The sequence below is a fragment of the Grammomys surdaster genome, unplaced genomic scaffold (genome assembly GCF_004785775.1).
Source record: "Grammomys surdaster isolate TR1022 unplaced genomic scaffold, NIH_TR_1.0 126086, whole genome shotgun sequence".
NCBI lineage: Eukaryota > Metazoa > Chordata > Mammalia > Rodentia > Muridae > Grammomys > Grammomys surdaster.
Genome location: NW_021620894.1, coordinates 2,806,695 through 2,821,047, shown reverse-complemented (window position 1 = coordinate 2,821,047; position 14,353 = coordinate 2,806,695). Strand labels below are relative to the sequence as shown.

The following is a 14,353-nucleotide window of genomic DNA, read 5'->3' as shown; positions in this document are numbered from 1 at the left end:
ATATATATATATATATATATATATATATATATATATATATAATGCTTAGGTAGTAAAACAGAACTGTAGCGTGTAGTTTCTACTATCCCACTTTAAGCTCTGGGTGGACCATGCTATCTGCCCCTGCCATTGTTCTCTTGGATCTGCTATGAAACATACACATATTAGCTTATTTTCAATATGCTTCTTAGGTCAATGGCCAGGCCCATCTAAGCCTCCTGCAGCTATCATGCCCTTACCTTCACTTCCAGCTCAAAACCTCTAAGTCTCCCCTCAACTTAGTTGCCTAGTTACCTTCTTCTTGCTCAGCACCCTAAATCTGCCCTCAGCTTAGTTGCATTACTAATCTAATGCCTGCTACCCCAGACCCAGTTGTGGAAGCGGCCAATGGCCACTCAACTCAAGATCCCACATGGCTAGTGGCTCTCTATCCCTTCAAATCTCTTTCCTCCTCGTGCGTCTACTAGCCTGCTTGAGGGAACCTCAAAGGAAGCTCGATGAAGTCCTGTCTCTTCTGCCCAGCCATTGGCAGCTAGCATCTTTATTGATCAAGCAAGAACCAATTGGGGAACAGGACCATCAGCATTCACAAGCAGATTCCTGATCAAAGCATCACAGCTACACTCTACACAAGACTTTCTGCATAGAGATTCATTTATTCAAGGCTCAACAAGTTGTTCATTATAAAGCTAAAAAGCATTTGTATTGTTAAACAATCAACTGAATGACAATGATACCAAAGAGTGATAGAGAATCATTGCCAGCTATATTTTTGATAGAAGATTAATATTCAGAATATACACAGAGTCAAAAAAACCTCAACCTCAAATTTTCCCATTAAAAATTAATGAGGCTGTGATCTGAACAGTCAGATACTAGTGTCCTCTGGATGTGGCAGAGAAGCTGCTACCATGGATTTCAACAATGTGGTTGGTTAAGCAATATCTTTCAAATATCTTTCATAAACACTTACCCCTAGGTGAAAAGCTACAGAAAGTCAGTGTTTTCTGGGAGAGGGATATTTTGTTTTTGTTTTTTTTTTTTTTTTTTTTTTTTCTGTGATGAGCTCCTGATAAGTTATCCAAGCCTTGAGGGGTCAGTTTTAAACATGTACATATGAGCGGCACTAAAATGACATTTATATGTAAAAATTAAAAAGAAAAGGAAAATATTAAAAACGTATGTATTCTTTACATGTAATCACAATGAAAAAGGGGTCATTAATTTGAAAGTGTAAGGGGGCACAGGAGGAGTTGGAGGGGAGAGAAAGTGCGTAAGTGAAGTAAATACAGTATTCTTGTGTGATATTTCAACCCCCCCCCCAAAGTTAAACTTTAAAAATAGAAAAATAATGCTAGACACAAGATAAGATGTGTTAAAATGCATTGAAAGTAGACTGGGCAAAGTCTGTCCTTGTATCCATCTCCTTGTATTGGAATAGATTTTTGACTTTTGTTAGTATCTATTATTTCATATCTATGGCCTGATTTACATTTTCCTGATGATTAATGATGTTCAAGGCATATCTCTCAGTGATTCATACAAATCGTTTGGAAAGTATTCAAGCACTTTGGCCCACCTTTTTAGAGTCATCTCTTATACATGCACACAATATTTATCTACTCATAAACACATGCTGTTATGTGTTTTGAATAATCTGCTTTGGATATTAAATCTGTATAAAACAGATGGCTTGCAAATATTTCCTTCAGTTCATGGTCATTTCTTTTTGTGGACTGTTGGCTCTATAAAAACTTTTTTGCTGGTTGGGGTTAGGGTCATCTGTTTGCACTTTTCTTGGCAGTTGAACAGTATTTTTTAAAGGGGAAGAAATGTAAGTTCTTTAAATTACAGATAAATTGCTCAACAAGTAACACCATAATTTACAATTCAGCCATTTTTTCTGTTCAGTTAAATATTTCCATTTTTTGTATGTACCAGTGTTTATTAACTTTGCAACAAATGTAACTATTAATGAAATTTATGTAATGTTAAAATATACCAAATTAATATTTTAAGAAAAAAAACATAGACATTATAGAAATCGTGATATACTATATACTGTACCTGGGTTATCTTAAGAATTCTGATAAGTACTGATCTCTAGATGGTCCTAATGGGAAAGGAATAGAGTCAAGCTTTGATCTCACACTGTCTGGAACCAAAATCAGTAGTAGTATATTTTATACTATATTGTTTTAGACAACTTCCAGGTTACTTTTTTTGCATGTCAGGGAAATATCAGTGAATAACAGTAATCACTGACTTAAGAAAGCACCTGTTTTTGACTAGTCATTGTTACATATGTGAATATGATCTTTGCCGTGTATATGATTTGTATACAGAGTAATTTAATTTTCTCTTGACATTTACTGGCTCAAGAAAATATAACTCGAAACTCAGAATATCTGTCTACGTCCATCTTTAGATGAGACATCTTCATGCCATTCAAAACAGATAAAGGATAAAGACAATAAAGACGAGGCGTTGAGGGATGGGAGAGGGCGTGACCCACTAGTAACAGCTCTGAATGACAAAAGGACTGACTTTTAAAATTTATAATTCCTTTACGGTATTGGGGTAACTTAATTTTGCAAATATGTGTGTCCGTATTAATGCTCTAAAGAGCTATCAGTATTGTTTTTAAAGAATAATTATTAGAATGAAGTTAAAAATAAAAGCCACACAGCAGCTGAAGTTTGTACTCCACATATGCAATGTTGAAACTTTAGAAAATCTTTAACCACATTACACTATATTTTGTTCTATTCCCTTGGATTTTTGTTTTCTTCAAATTAACACCTCTTGAAGCACCAGACTACAAAAAGTGTCCTCAGAGGCCCGTGGGCAGGAATATCATTTCCATGCTAACCTGCATTTCTAAAATATAGTATGGGAATACTTATAACATGTATGATAGAATCTTTGAAACTGTATGTTCTGAGCAGATGAAAAATTGAATTTAAAATTATAAACAGTAACTGGATAACACGTAGGGATTCAAATCCTTAAAGGATAAGGTAACTAATAATAATCCCAGTGCAGACACTTGTATTTAGCCCCATTTTCTCAGTAATTAATCAATGCAGCAATTTCTTCATTTATTTTAACTAAGCGACATCTAAATTCAGGCATAGAAGACATAGAACTTTAAGGTACACTCCAGAGCTCCAGAGTGGGAATTTAGAGAGTTATGAAGCCCGTGTGAGATGGCATTGTAAACCCGTAGCATCCTGCAAAGATGAGTCAGTCAGTCACCCACATCCAGGAAAGGTGACGTTTTACATATATAAACAACACAAGCAGAAGTCCACTATGTGGCTTTTAATGAAAATTTCATATGCCATATATGAAATTTTTGGATGTGCCTTAAATTCACAGAGCTTTTGACTTGTATGTCAAATTATATTCTGTTTGACTCTTTCAACTCTAATGAGAGAAAAATGGGTCTCCAGAGACCCAAACCAAAGCATTCTACATTTCTTTTTATTCCTTTATAACCTCAATGTCCAGACAAGATACATAAGTTGACAGGGACTTGCATCAACTGATCAGAAGGCCAAGGTTGCTTGGCCCCGTAAGTCAACCAGAAGGAGGTTCTAGTTGGGCAGTTGTAAGAGGTTAACTATGAAATTTACAGTGTGACTAAGCATTTTTTATACAGTGGGAAGCATTGATAAAACAAAAACAAGTCTTATCCCCTTCCTGGTAAATTAGGGGGACATTTTCAAAGAGAGTGTTATATATTAAGTCATAGTTATCACTGGGAACATTCTGGTTGTACACAGCTATAACTTACAGACCGAAGCAGGAAAAACCAAAGTTCAAAGCAACTTGGGCCACATAGTGAGATGTTATCTCACAACAAATAAACACACAACAAACAAATAAATACCAGTGTGATGGTAGACATTTGAATTAGAGTCAGTGTCAGCTCAGTGTTTAAGTACTTCTGCACATTTGCTTTTGACTTTGCAAAATGAGAAGAGTTATATAACTGGCCCTTGTCATTACAGGTCACTATGGTATGATGGATGTGTGCTATGCTACCACAGTTAGTAGGATATTTCTTCTTAGCACAGTGTCACAGCTTACTCAAGGAAGCGATGGCAAGCTAGCACAGTAGGATGGTCCTTCTCAAGCATCTTTGAAATACAGTACCAACAAATATTAGAAGTCTGGGTACATGCTATATTAGTTTTCCAGTTCTGCCTTCCTCATCTGTTAGAAGGAGTGACTTAAGAGGATGTATGTGACATGTAAATGAAACATTTTTCAAAAAATAATTCACACTTTTAACATCTATCTATCTATCTATCTATCTATCTATCTATCTATCTATCTATCTATCTGTCTTTCTATCTATCTGGAGAACTGATTGTGGGGTTTATTGTGCATATTTTACCTCCTAGAAAGTATCAAAGTACACTTTAAGTCAAAACAAATGTGGCTTGTGGAAATAGCATAATTATATGAGAATCTGTGAATTTCTATAAGGTAGAGAATAAAATTAATGAATACTTTTGATTTTTTTGGGCTGAGGATATTTGTTTTATTTTTTTATACTTAATGTCTGTTCTACTTTCTTATAGAATAAAATTAAAAATTTCTGAGATGACACTTTGAATTTGAACACAATGTTAGGAATTTTTCACAGAAGGACAGTGGATAGTTATGATCAGAAACCAATAGGGAAGCATACAAGTCACATTCATGGACATATATTTACTCTCAAATCTCAAATGCCTTGGTTTTCTTTTTTTCTTTTTTTTTTTTTTAAAGATTTATTCATTTATTTATGTATATGAGTACACTGTAGCTGTCTTCAGACACACCAGAAGAGGGCACCAGATTCCATTACAGATGATTATGAGCCACCATGTGGTTGCTGGGAATTGAACTCAGGACCTCTAGAAGAGCAGCCAGTGCTCTTAACCACTGAGCCATCTCTCCAGCTCAATGCCTTGGTTTTCAAAGCATTAGAAAAGTAAAGACCCATATAATTTTAGCTCATGAAAGGAAATAAAGACAGATAGGGGAATAAACTGTTTTGTTGAGTGTTTTCTAAAATGTCTATTTCCTCATAAGCATACTATGTCATTTAGTGACTTATTATATACAATTTTTATTTTAAAATGTTTAAAAATACAAAAAAGGACATTCCTGAAGGTCTTAATTCAATTGAGAAAACATACGGCAAGAATATCACACTGGATTGCAAATTTTGGAAAATGTTTGAAAGGTAGTAAAATTAAGTTGTTCTTCTGACGTATCCCTCAGAACACAAAAGCAAGGTAGGAGTATGGTCTTTCTGCTGAGACAGGTTTACAGGGTATTTTCTTTGGGAATCTTACAAGTAACAAGGAATGAAAACATTATCAGTCACTTCATTAAAAATTAGGACTAGAAATTGGAATCGCCTGTTGAAAGTCTCACAGTTTAAACAGAGATGTTGAAGATGTTAAGCACATTTATCCTTAATTGATTATTTATCCTGGGTAAACACAGACCCACATTTTATTTTCAACAGCGCCTTCTTCACCTCCTTGTTCCTCAGGGTGTACACAACGGGATTCAGTAGGGGTGTCAGTACAGTGTAGAAAACGGCCACAATTCCGTCCACAGCATCCCTGGAGCCTGGCCTCAGGTAGATGAAGAGACCAGGGCCGAAGAAACAGAGGACCACGATGCAGTGTGAGGCACAGGTCTGGAAAGCTCTGTGTCGTCCCTCTGAAGTGCGGATCCTCAGGATGGATCCGACGATGGACACATAGGACAGTGAAATCAGAAGAAAGCAGCCTGAAGCCACTACCCCAATGTTCACAAAGATGACCATCTCATTGGCTGAGGTGTCTGCGCAGGCCAGCTTGAGGATGGGAGGTGCATCACAGAAATAATGCTGGATCTGGTTGGGTCCACAGTAGGGCAAATGGAAGGTCAGTGTAGTCTGGATAGTAGAGTGCAGGGAACCAGTGAGCCAGGTTCCTGCTGCCAGGAGGGCACATATTCTCCTGCTCATCATGCTGCTGTACCTGAGTGGGTAACTGATGGCCAGGTAGCGATCATAGGACATGACTGTGTAGAGGAAACACTCGGTGCTACCCAGGAAGTGGAAGGAGTAGAACTGTGCCACACAGCTGTGGAACGAGATAGCCCCGCCTTCTGGCGACACCAAACTCATCAGCATTTTGGGCACTGTGACTGTGGAGAACCACATATCAATAAAGGAGAGGTTGGTGAGGAAGTAGTACATGGGTGTGTGGAGGTGGGAATCTACCCTGATCACCACCAGGATGAGAAGGTTTCCCAACACAGTAAGAATATAAATCACAAGGAAGAGTCCAAAGAGCATTGTGTCCAGGACTGCTGCGTGGGGAATACCTGAGAGGAAGAACGTGGTCACTCTGCTAATGTTCGACATTTCTCCATATGCATTATGGCCATTGAATTTCCACTGATGGAGAATACAAAATAGAATTATTTTATATATACTGTATAGACACTGCAGTCCAAAGGTGTGGCTGCTTTCTTATTACATTTGCACTCCTACTAGCCAAAAGAAAAGAATGCTAAATTCATATGAAATGGTTGACTTTTGACAAGAGGAGTAAATTGAGTATTCTTTGCTTTTTAGAATTAGAGAAAATATGTTCAAATAATAACTAGTGCTAATGACTTTCTCCCAGTACTAGCCTCCATTCAAAAAGCCTTCTCTCTTTTCTTTTATCATGTGCCTGTACACTCACACACACACACACACACACACACACACACACACACACACACACACAGACACACAGACACACATATCTAATCATTCGTTTTTTCCCTTTGATTTCTGGTCATATGAAGCACTGGAGACCACCACAGTAATGGAGAGAGAACATGTACTTGATTTCTTACTATGATTCCATGGCTTTGAGTTAGCGTTCACTCTATGAAAGGATGATCAAATGAAATCTGCATTTTGAGATGTTCTTGAAAAATTGTGTTTAAATTGTAAGGAGAACTAAATATTGACTCATCTTTGACTCAATCAGGTCTGAATGAAATACAGCAATACAAGATGCTTTGAAATCTAGACAAACTGTATATATAGTCTGAAATTATTTTTATTTGTTGGTAAGATGTTTATTATTTCTGAGACAAGAATGAATGTTTTTTTTTTTTCGAAGAGAAGACTGGGTGTCAAATAAATAATATACTTAAATGTAAATTAGTAGTGAAAAGTAACACAACCTAAATGGAAATCTGGCCAGAAATCTAGACTAAAGCAGTTAAAAGGAGCATCATTTGCCCAGCATTTAGGACACCTCTGCAGTTTTTACACTTGCCTTTGTATCAGAAATAGTCTTTTCCTGTGTTGAAGTCAGCTGGAGTTGGGTTGGATGCTCAGTGGTGAAATGCTATGGTGTACAGAGGAAGTACTTAATTGATTGATGCATTAAATAATAGACTTTTATTAAAACACAGTGTTAGCTAATTCAAAACTACAGCAATGGAAACTGACTTAAAGAAAATCCCAGAAGAATCTAAGAGTTCCACCTGAATACATTGTAGAATTTTCTGTGTGATCAGTCAGGAACGAAGTACTGAGTTTAGACAATTTTGGCTACTTACCAGTTATGGAGGTCTGCTTGGATCACTAGACAGACATTAAACTTTAAAGAACCTTTGTCTCCTTGATGAGCAGTAACCATTCTTCCCCCTCATGACTAAAAAACACAGAAGAAAGAAAATATAAAAGCAAGAACTTTTTGAACCAGAGTTTAGGATTGGGGTTGACAGGTCAAGAGATAAGAATTTGGCTTTAGATTCCTCATTGGTAAGAAAATTTCAACATTATTATAAATCTTGAGAATTCTAGCCAAATCCATGTGTGCAAGCTGGTTCTGCTTTGATGGGCTATCTTTGTTTGTCCTTTTTATTTTGCCAAAATGTAATGATTAACCATCAAAGTCTAGCTTCCAGACTTTTGCAGGGAATGATCAACACCTCTCCTGGACTTCTTCTCTGATTTAAAAAGTGAGCTTTCATGCCCTTAGGGGAAATTCTCCTTAGACACTCGGAGTCTCTCTGATGACTCTTTAACCTTTCTGTGCTCCAGAGACATTTGATTGTATTCCCTCCTAGAGACTCATCTTGTTAATTAAGCTCCTGCCCTCCAGGGCATTGCAGGCTTGTAAGCTTCTGTCCAGGGATGGATGCTGCCTCACAGTTTCTAGCTCTGAGATTTCTCTGAGACTCCTGCCTTTGTTCCTTCTTTAAATTTAAAATACGTTTGTGTTTTCTGTGAAGGTGCTTTTGCTGTTTTATTTTCACATGAATTAATGGCACTAAAGATATTTTCTTCTGGAATTAATACATGTCTTAGCTACTGGGGATAGAGTCCTCATGAAAATAAAAAGCAAGCCAAAGCCTACACTTTGCTAAAAGTAATGCCAGCACCATTAGATGGGTAATATTCCTCTTTGTACAGCTGGTTTGAATACTGGAAGTCCCTTAGATGAACATTTCTGACAGTTAACCTATCACAAAACTCGATGTTTTAACATTGGGTGTACAATTAAATTAGGACGTATTTGATCTATGTGAAACTATCACACTTTTTGAGAATGTTTATTTTAAGCACCGTTGGCAATTTAGTTCTACCTAACTTATTTCATTGGCACTTTATGAAATGCACAATTTTGGGACCCTAGTCTCCTGAGAAATGTATAACCTGGTTAGTATAGGTTTTCTATTAAGAAGACCTCAAAGATGGCATTGGGTGACTTTGATATTTTTGTAATAAGAAAAGAATTATCCATTATTTAGGCTCTTCCTAATGGTGAGTATCAAGAATTCTGCACTCAGGCAGGCAAGATGGCCAGTAGATTAATGTGCTTACTGAACACCCTTGGTGACCTAAGTTGGATCTTACTGGGACCCACATAAAGGTGGAAAGAATTACCCTCTAAAATTGTCCTCTGACCCCTACAGTGACATGTGCACATTCTCACACACATCGTACATACACAATCATAATAGTAACAACAAGTTGAAATTAAATATAACTCTTCACTTGTAGACTTTATAGAAGATAACGCCCCATAGCCCCAACCATCCTCATGTGATGGTGTCCTCTTCTGATGCTCTGCAAATGCCTAGAGAAGGGCAGGACTCCATTTGCATGTATTTAGTAACCATATTCATCCCCAGATTTGCTGTCCTAGTGATATTCCTTGACTTGTCATTTCTTTAAAGCAGCAACTTTGCTCTTCAATGTTATTTGCACTTTCATGTTATTTTTGAGTCAACATTTTAATTTTTAACAAGCAGGTCTGTTTATGTTTTAGTTAGCGTTACATTGAACATACAGAGTCGTTACGGGAGAGCTGACATTTTATAAGTACTATGTCTGACTCATGGATACCACATATATTGTTTATAACCCTCAACAATGCATGTAATTTCAGTGCTCAGGCAAAGCTAATCTTCTCAGATTTATTATTAAGCATTTCCTGACTTGATATTTTAAGTGGTAATTTTAAATGCATAGAAAGACAATAGATTTCTTATATCAGCATTTTATCCTACAGTTTATATAAACTCACTGACTACAGATATTGCATCATATTTCTTTTACTAAGATGGCCATGCTGTTTACCTGTTCTCTGTATGAGAACCCTGAACACCAAATTCAGAAAATACCTTGAAACAAATGTGGTCATTTCTAACTTTGTAGTGGTCCCATCTGCAACATTTATTCCTGTTAGGCACAAGTTGCAGGTACCCATAGACCACTGAGGAGACAATTCTGACGTAAAACACATAAGTGTCTCTATTATGAGCTTGAAAGCAAGGTCTCTCAGACTCTCACCATCACAGCAGGTCGGGGTCTGACCCTGAGTCTAGGGGTTCAGGGTTTTTATTGTGGTTACAGCAAACTTGGTTACATTTTCCTATGGGTCAGCAGGTTAATATTTTAAAATCTGTATTTCTGGAGTAATCTGAGGGAAGTGAACATGGGACCAAAACCACCCGACGAACAGGATGGCTAAGTTATCTATTCTCTGCAGGATGTCTTATATTATTTATATGTACCTTGTCCCTGCTATTGTAGCCTGACTGGCTGTTCCTAAGAGGGTGGGTTGCCATAGGATGCTGGCTCAGGAGAACTCTGTGATTTTCTTCCTGGAATTGGAGTTTAGCCCTTGATCTTACACAAAATGGAGTTTCTCCAAAAAACAGAGTTGGCTGTGCTTTACAATTCCTGTTGGATTACCTCCCTTATTTCTGTCTTATATGCAGGAGGTTTAGTTGACTACTGAGACTGCATCACTTAAGGGAATCCACTCCATTACTACAGCTATTCTGTGGATAGGGATGGGATTCAGGTTTCTGCTTCCTTCACTTCTTCAGTCTTGCCAGTTATTGTACTTACCGAGACTATTATCCAGGGCAAAAGCTATTATCTGGGTCAAAGTTTAACAAAGCAGAAAGTGATAGGTAACAATTTATACCACAGCATGAATAGATTTATCATTTTTTTTTCATGTAGACAACTATGACTACAGAAAAGGAAAGTCAGTTCTATATTGTGATACCACATCGAGAATCAAGATAAAATGTGTCAAAAACTTGAGAAGAAATTGGGGATCAGAAGTAAAGGAGATGAAGGGGATGGCAACCCTATAGGAAGACCAACAGTATCAACTAACTCCAGAGACTAAGACACCAACCAAAGAGCATACATGAGCTGGTCTATGCACGCCCCCCCCCCCCGCATATATGTAGCAGAAGACTGTTTTGTCTAGCCTCAGTGGGAGATGACGTGTTTAATCCAGTAGAGACTTGATGCCTCAGGCAAGAGGGATCAGAGGGAGGGGGAATGAGACAGGGGTCAGTGGGTAGGGGGGAATGGGAAGTGGAGGGAGGGTGGGGAGTGGGAAGGTAGAGGTCGGGGGAGCACTCTCTCAGAGGCAAAGGGGAGGGGGATGGGGTGAAGAACTCTTGGAGCGGGGACTGGGAAGTGAGGAACATTTGGAATGTAGAAAAATAAAACAATTTAACACAAAGGAAATCATAATTCAGATTAGTCTTTAGGATTGTTTAGTACTTATATTGCTTACTACATTTAAGTAACATTAATGTTACAGCAATTCATAATTAAAGAGTTCTACAGCTTCTAAATTAAACCTCAGGATAGAATGTCTGGTGTGTCAAAGGCACTTCTATCCCTGTGAACAGCTCTCCTCCTGAACTCCATTCTCTTTTGATACCTCTTTGAGAGGATTATAAATATAATTAAAAAATTACACATTTTAATTCATATACAAATAAACATACTATTAAATTATAATAAATAATTATAAATAAAACTTGACGAGTTGCACACTTTTCTATTAAATATAAATGGTGGAGAATGAAGAGAATATTGTGAAAAGTAATAAAATATGTTGATAATGATATTTAACTTATATATGTATAATTTCTGGTTAGGTTCAAATTCCTATTTCCGAGTACCTGCTAAACTATGAATAAACTTAGTTATCTGATATTGAAATTTAGTTGTCACGTGACTAAAAATAGACATGAAAACTAAGTAGTGATCATCATTACTAATAAGCCAGATTTAGAGGAACTTGATTTGTTGTGAGAGGAGGTTAATGTAACATATTAACCAACTACAAACTACTCTTCCATCTAGCTTATTGCTTGAGGAAACTGAAGCTGAATGTGACACAGTATCTGAAGTCAAGCACGGATTCATCCCTGGTCCCTTTCCCTCATTGGATTTATTTTGTTTGCATCTATTGCTTTAGATAGGAATGCCTTGGACTGGAAGCAGTTGCTCATGGATGCCTTTGCTTCTCTTCTCCAGGGCTGCCTGTATCATAAGCATGAGGAACTACTCCTCTGTGACAGAGTTCATCCTGCTGGGAATTTCCAACAGTGAAGGACTAGAGAGCATGCTGTTTGTCCTGTTCCTGGTCTTCTACGTCTTCACCTTGCTGGGGAACCTGCTCATCTTCCTCACCCTCCTGGCTTCTTCAACCTTTACACCTCCATGTATTTTTTCCCAGGATACTTGGAAGTGTTTGACATGTTTTCCCTCAAGATGATGCTCCCCCTAATGAGGCAGACCTGTACCGTCTCTTACAGAGCCGCATCTCTTCTTTCTACCTTGCTGATTTCCTTCGATTGTTTGTTTTTTCTTGGCTTTCTTTACAGGATTTATTCATATCCTCCATTTTTTTTTGTTTGTCTTTTTCCATTGATTTCTATAAGGGATCAATTCACTTCCCTTTAATACACCTCTATTATCTTTAAGGTCTTTCTTGTATGTTTCATCTGTGATGGAATATTCAGAGATTACTGTAATAGGATAGCTGGGCTCTATTGGTGATATATATTATCTCGGCTCTCGTTGACTATGTTTTTTTTTTTTTTATGCTGGTGTTTAAGCATCTGTGTTTGGGTGATTATACATCTAGGTGCTGATTTCTGGGTTTGTGTCTTAGTTTCTATTTCCTTCCTGGGCTTCTGGCCCATGAGGTTTGTTGTTGAGCAGGGAGTCTCTACTCAATTTGGAGGCTGGACTTCTGGTGACCAACATAGTCTTCTGTAGAGCATGAGGTCTCTACCTGAGATCGAGGCTTCTGACGCATCAGGGAATCTCCATTTGAGGCTGATAGAGGAAGATAATGAGGGGAGGGGAGATTGGGGATACTGTTGTGGGGTACCTGCAAGGTGGAAGATGCCTGACCAAGGCATACCTACATGAAGTTGTGATGGCTGGTATGGTCTCTGTTCCAGTAGGGAGTCTCCCCCAACTCACGAGAAAGAGAGGGGTATGGACACTGAGTGCTTCCTGTATACAGTGATGGCCTATGAGTACATTGTGGTTATTTGTTATCCTGTGAGATACACGGTCATCATGAGCCACAAGGGTGTGTACATGCTTCACAGCTAGCACTTGCCTGGGTGACATTGTATACAGGAACATCCTTACACTTCTTCTCTGACGTTTCTGTGGTGTTGTCCCCGGCATGTGCAGACATCTGTCTAGCACAGACAGTTGTTTTACCATCATCTAAGAGTACGCATAACGTGATATTGTCTGAAAATATACTATTATATAGCAGTTAAAGAGAACTTATTTTAATGTTTTATTTATATCAGATGAATCTTGACAACATTATCCTAATTTCAAAGGCTACATTCAAGTGGCACTGCACTATTTCACTTATATGAATGTCTAGAATAGGCACATCTGTGTTGGCATTCGTTAGGTGTATGCTCTCTGGGAAGAGAGTGAGAGTCAGAACTGACTGCTAATGGTGTCAGGAGACTTGATGATCCTGTTAATGTTCTGGGTATGAGTGATATTTTCAGGAAACTATAAATGTCCTAAGTATAATTCAATTTTCCATTTTAAGAAGGTAAATTTTATTGCTTATAAGTTATTCTTTGAAGACAATCTTAGCTATAAAAAGTAAGTTAGTCCTGTACTGAGAGTACATCATTATTGTTCTAGGGAGAGATACATGAGAATAAGGATATTTCTTCCTATCTTGAATACAATACAATTTACTTTCCATCTATTTCTTCCAGTCCCTCCTATCTCCCCTTCCATATGGGTTCCATTCCCTTTCTCTTTGTCATTAGAAAAAAAAAAAGGGTTTCTATGAGACAACAACAAAACAAACAAATAAAAAATATGCTAATATAAAACAAAAACCGTCACAAGGAAATTGGAAAAGACAAACCAACAGAAGGAATAATAGAGTCTAAGAGAAGGCACAGGAGTCAGAGACCCACGCATTCACACACCCAGGAGTCCCAAAAAACACTAACTTGAAAGCTAATACATATGCGAGGATGTGGTACAGAATCGTGCAGGCCATGTGCTTGCTGCCTCGTGGAAAGTGTACTAAGATGGTGAAGCAAAGTGGGTCAGAACGCGAATGTTTGAAAATAATAATTCATTTCATCTTGCCTTAACTTTATATCTTCAAAGAAGCCTCCTAGAAATGGATTCAACATTTTATGCATACATAGAGTAAATTACGTGTGTGCATATGAATTACACATAAGTCTTTGTAAACAATGTGCCATGAGCCAACTTCATTCTGGCTGGCTGACAAATTAAACATTTACAGAGGAAACTTGCTTAATGCGTGAAGGATTTGATACTGAGAAACAAAAAAGTGTAGCAAATGATCCATTTTTCAGCTGTTGTGTTATGTTATTTAATGGCTCAGGGTTTTGCCAAGAACTCTAATTCTAGGAAATTATAAAGACAAAACAGATAAACATGCTAGCTGCTATTTGCATCCTTCCTCCTCTCTCTCTCTTCCTCCCTCCC

At 37.7% G+C, this 14,353-nt stretch overlaps 1 protein-coding gene and 1 pseudogene across 1 annotated transcript; one reads left to right on the top strand and one right to left on the bottom strand.

The window, feature by feature from the left end:
• Positions 1-5,485: 5,485 nt before the first annotated feature.
• On the bottom strand, positions 5,486-6,421 carry LOC114611258 (olfactory receptor 10G7). Its single transcript, XM_028755909.1, has one exon. It carries the CDS (start codon positions 6,419-6,421, stop codon positions 5,486-5,488), a length of 936 nt encoding a protein of 311 aa, XP_028611742.1.
• A 5,464-nt stretch (positions 6,422-11,885) lies between these two features.
• LOC114611112 lies at positions 11,886-13,134 on the top strand (annotated as a pseudogene).
• The last annotated feature ends 1,219 nt before the right edge of the window (positions 13,135-14,353 follow it).

Bases quoted from the DNA above. Each gene is read 5' to 3' on its own strand.
- LOC114611258 (XM_028755909.1), bottom strand. From the start codon at position 6,421: ATGTCGAACATTAGCAGAGTGACCACGTTCTTCCTCTCAGGTATTCCC.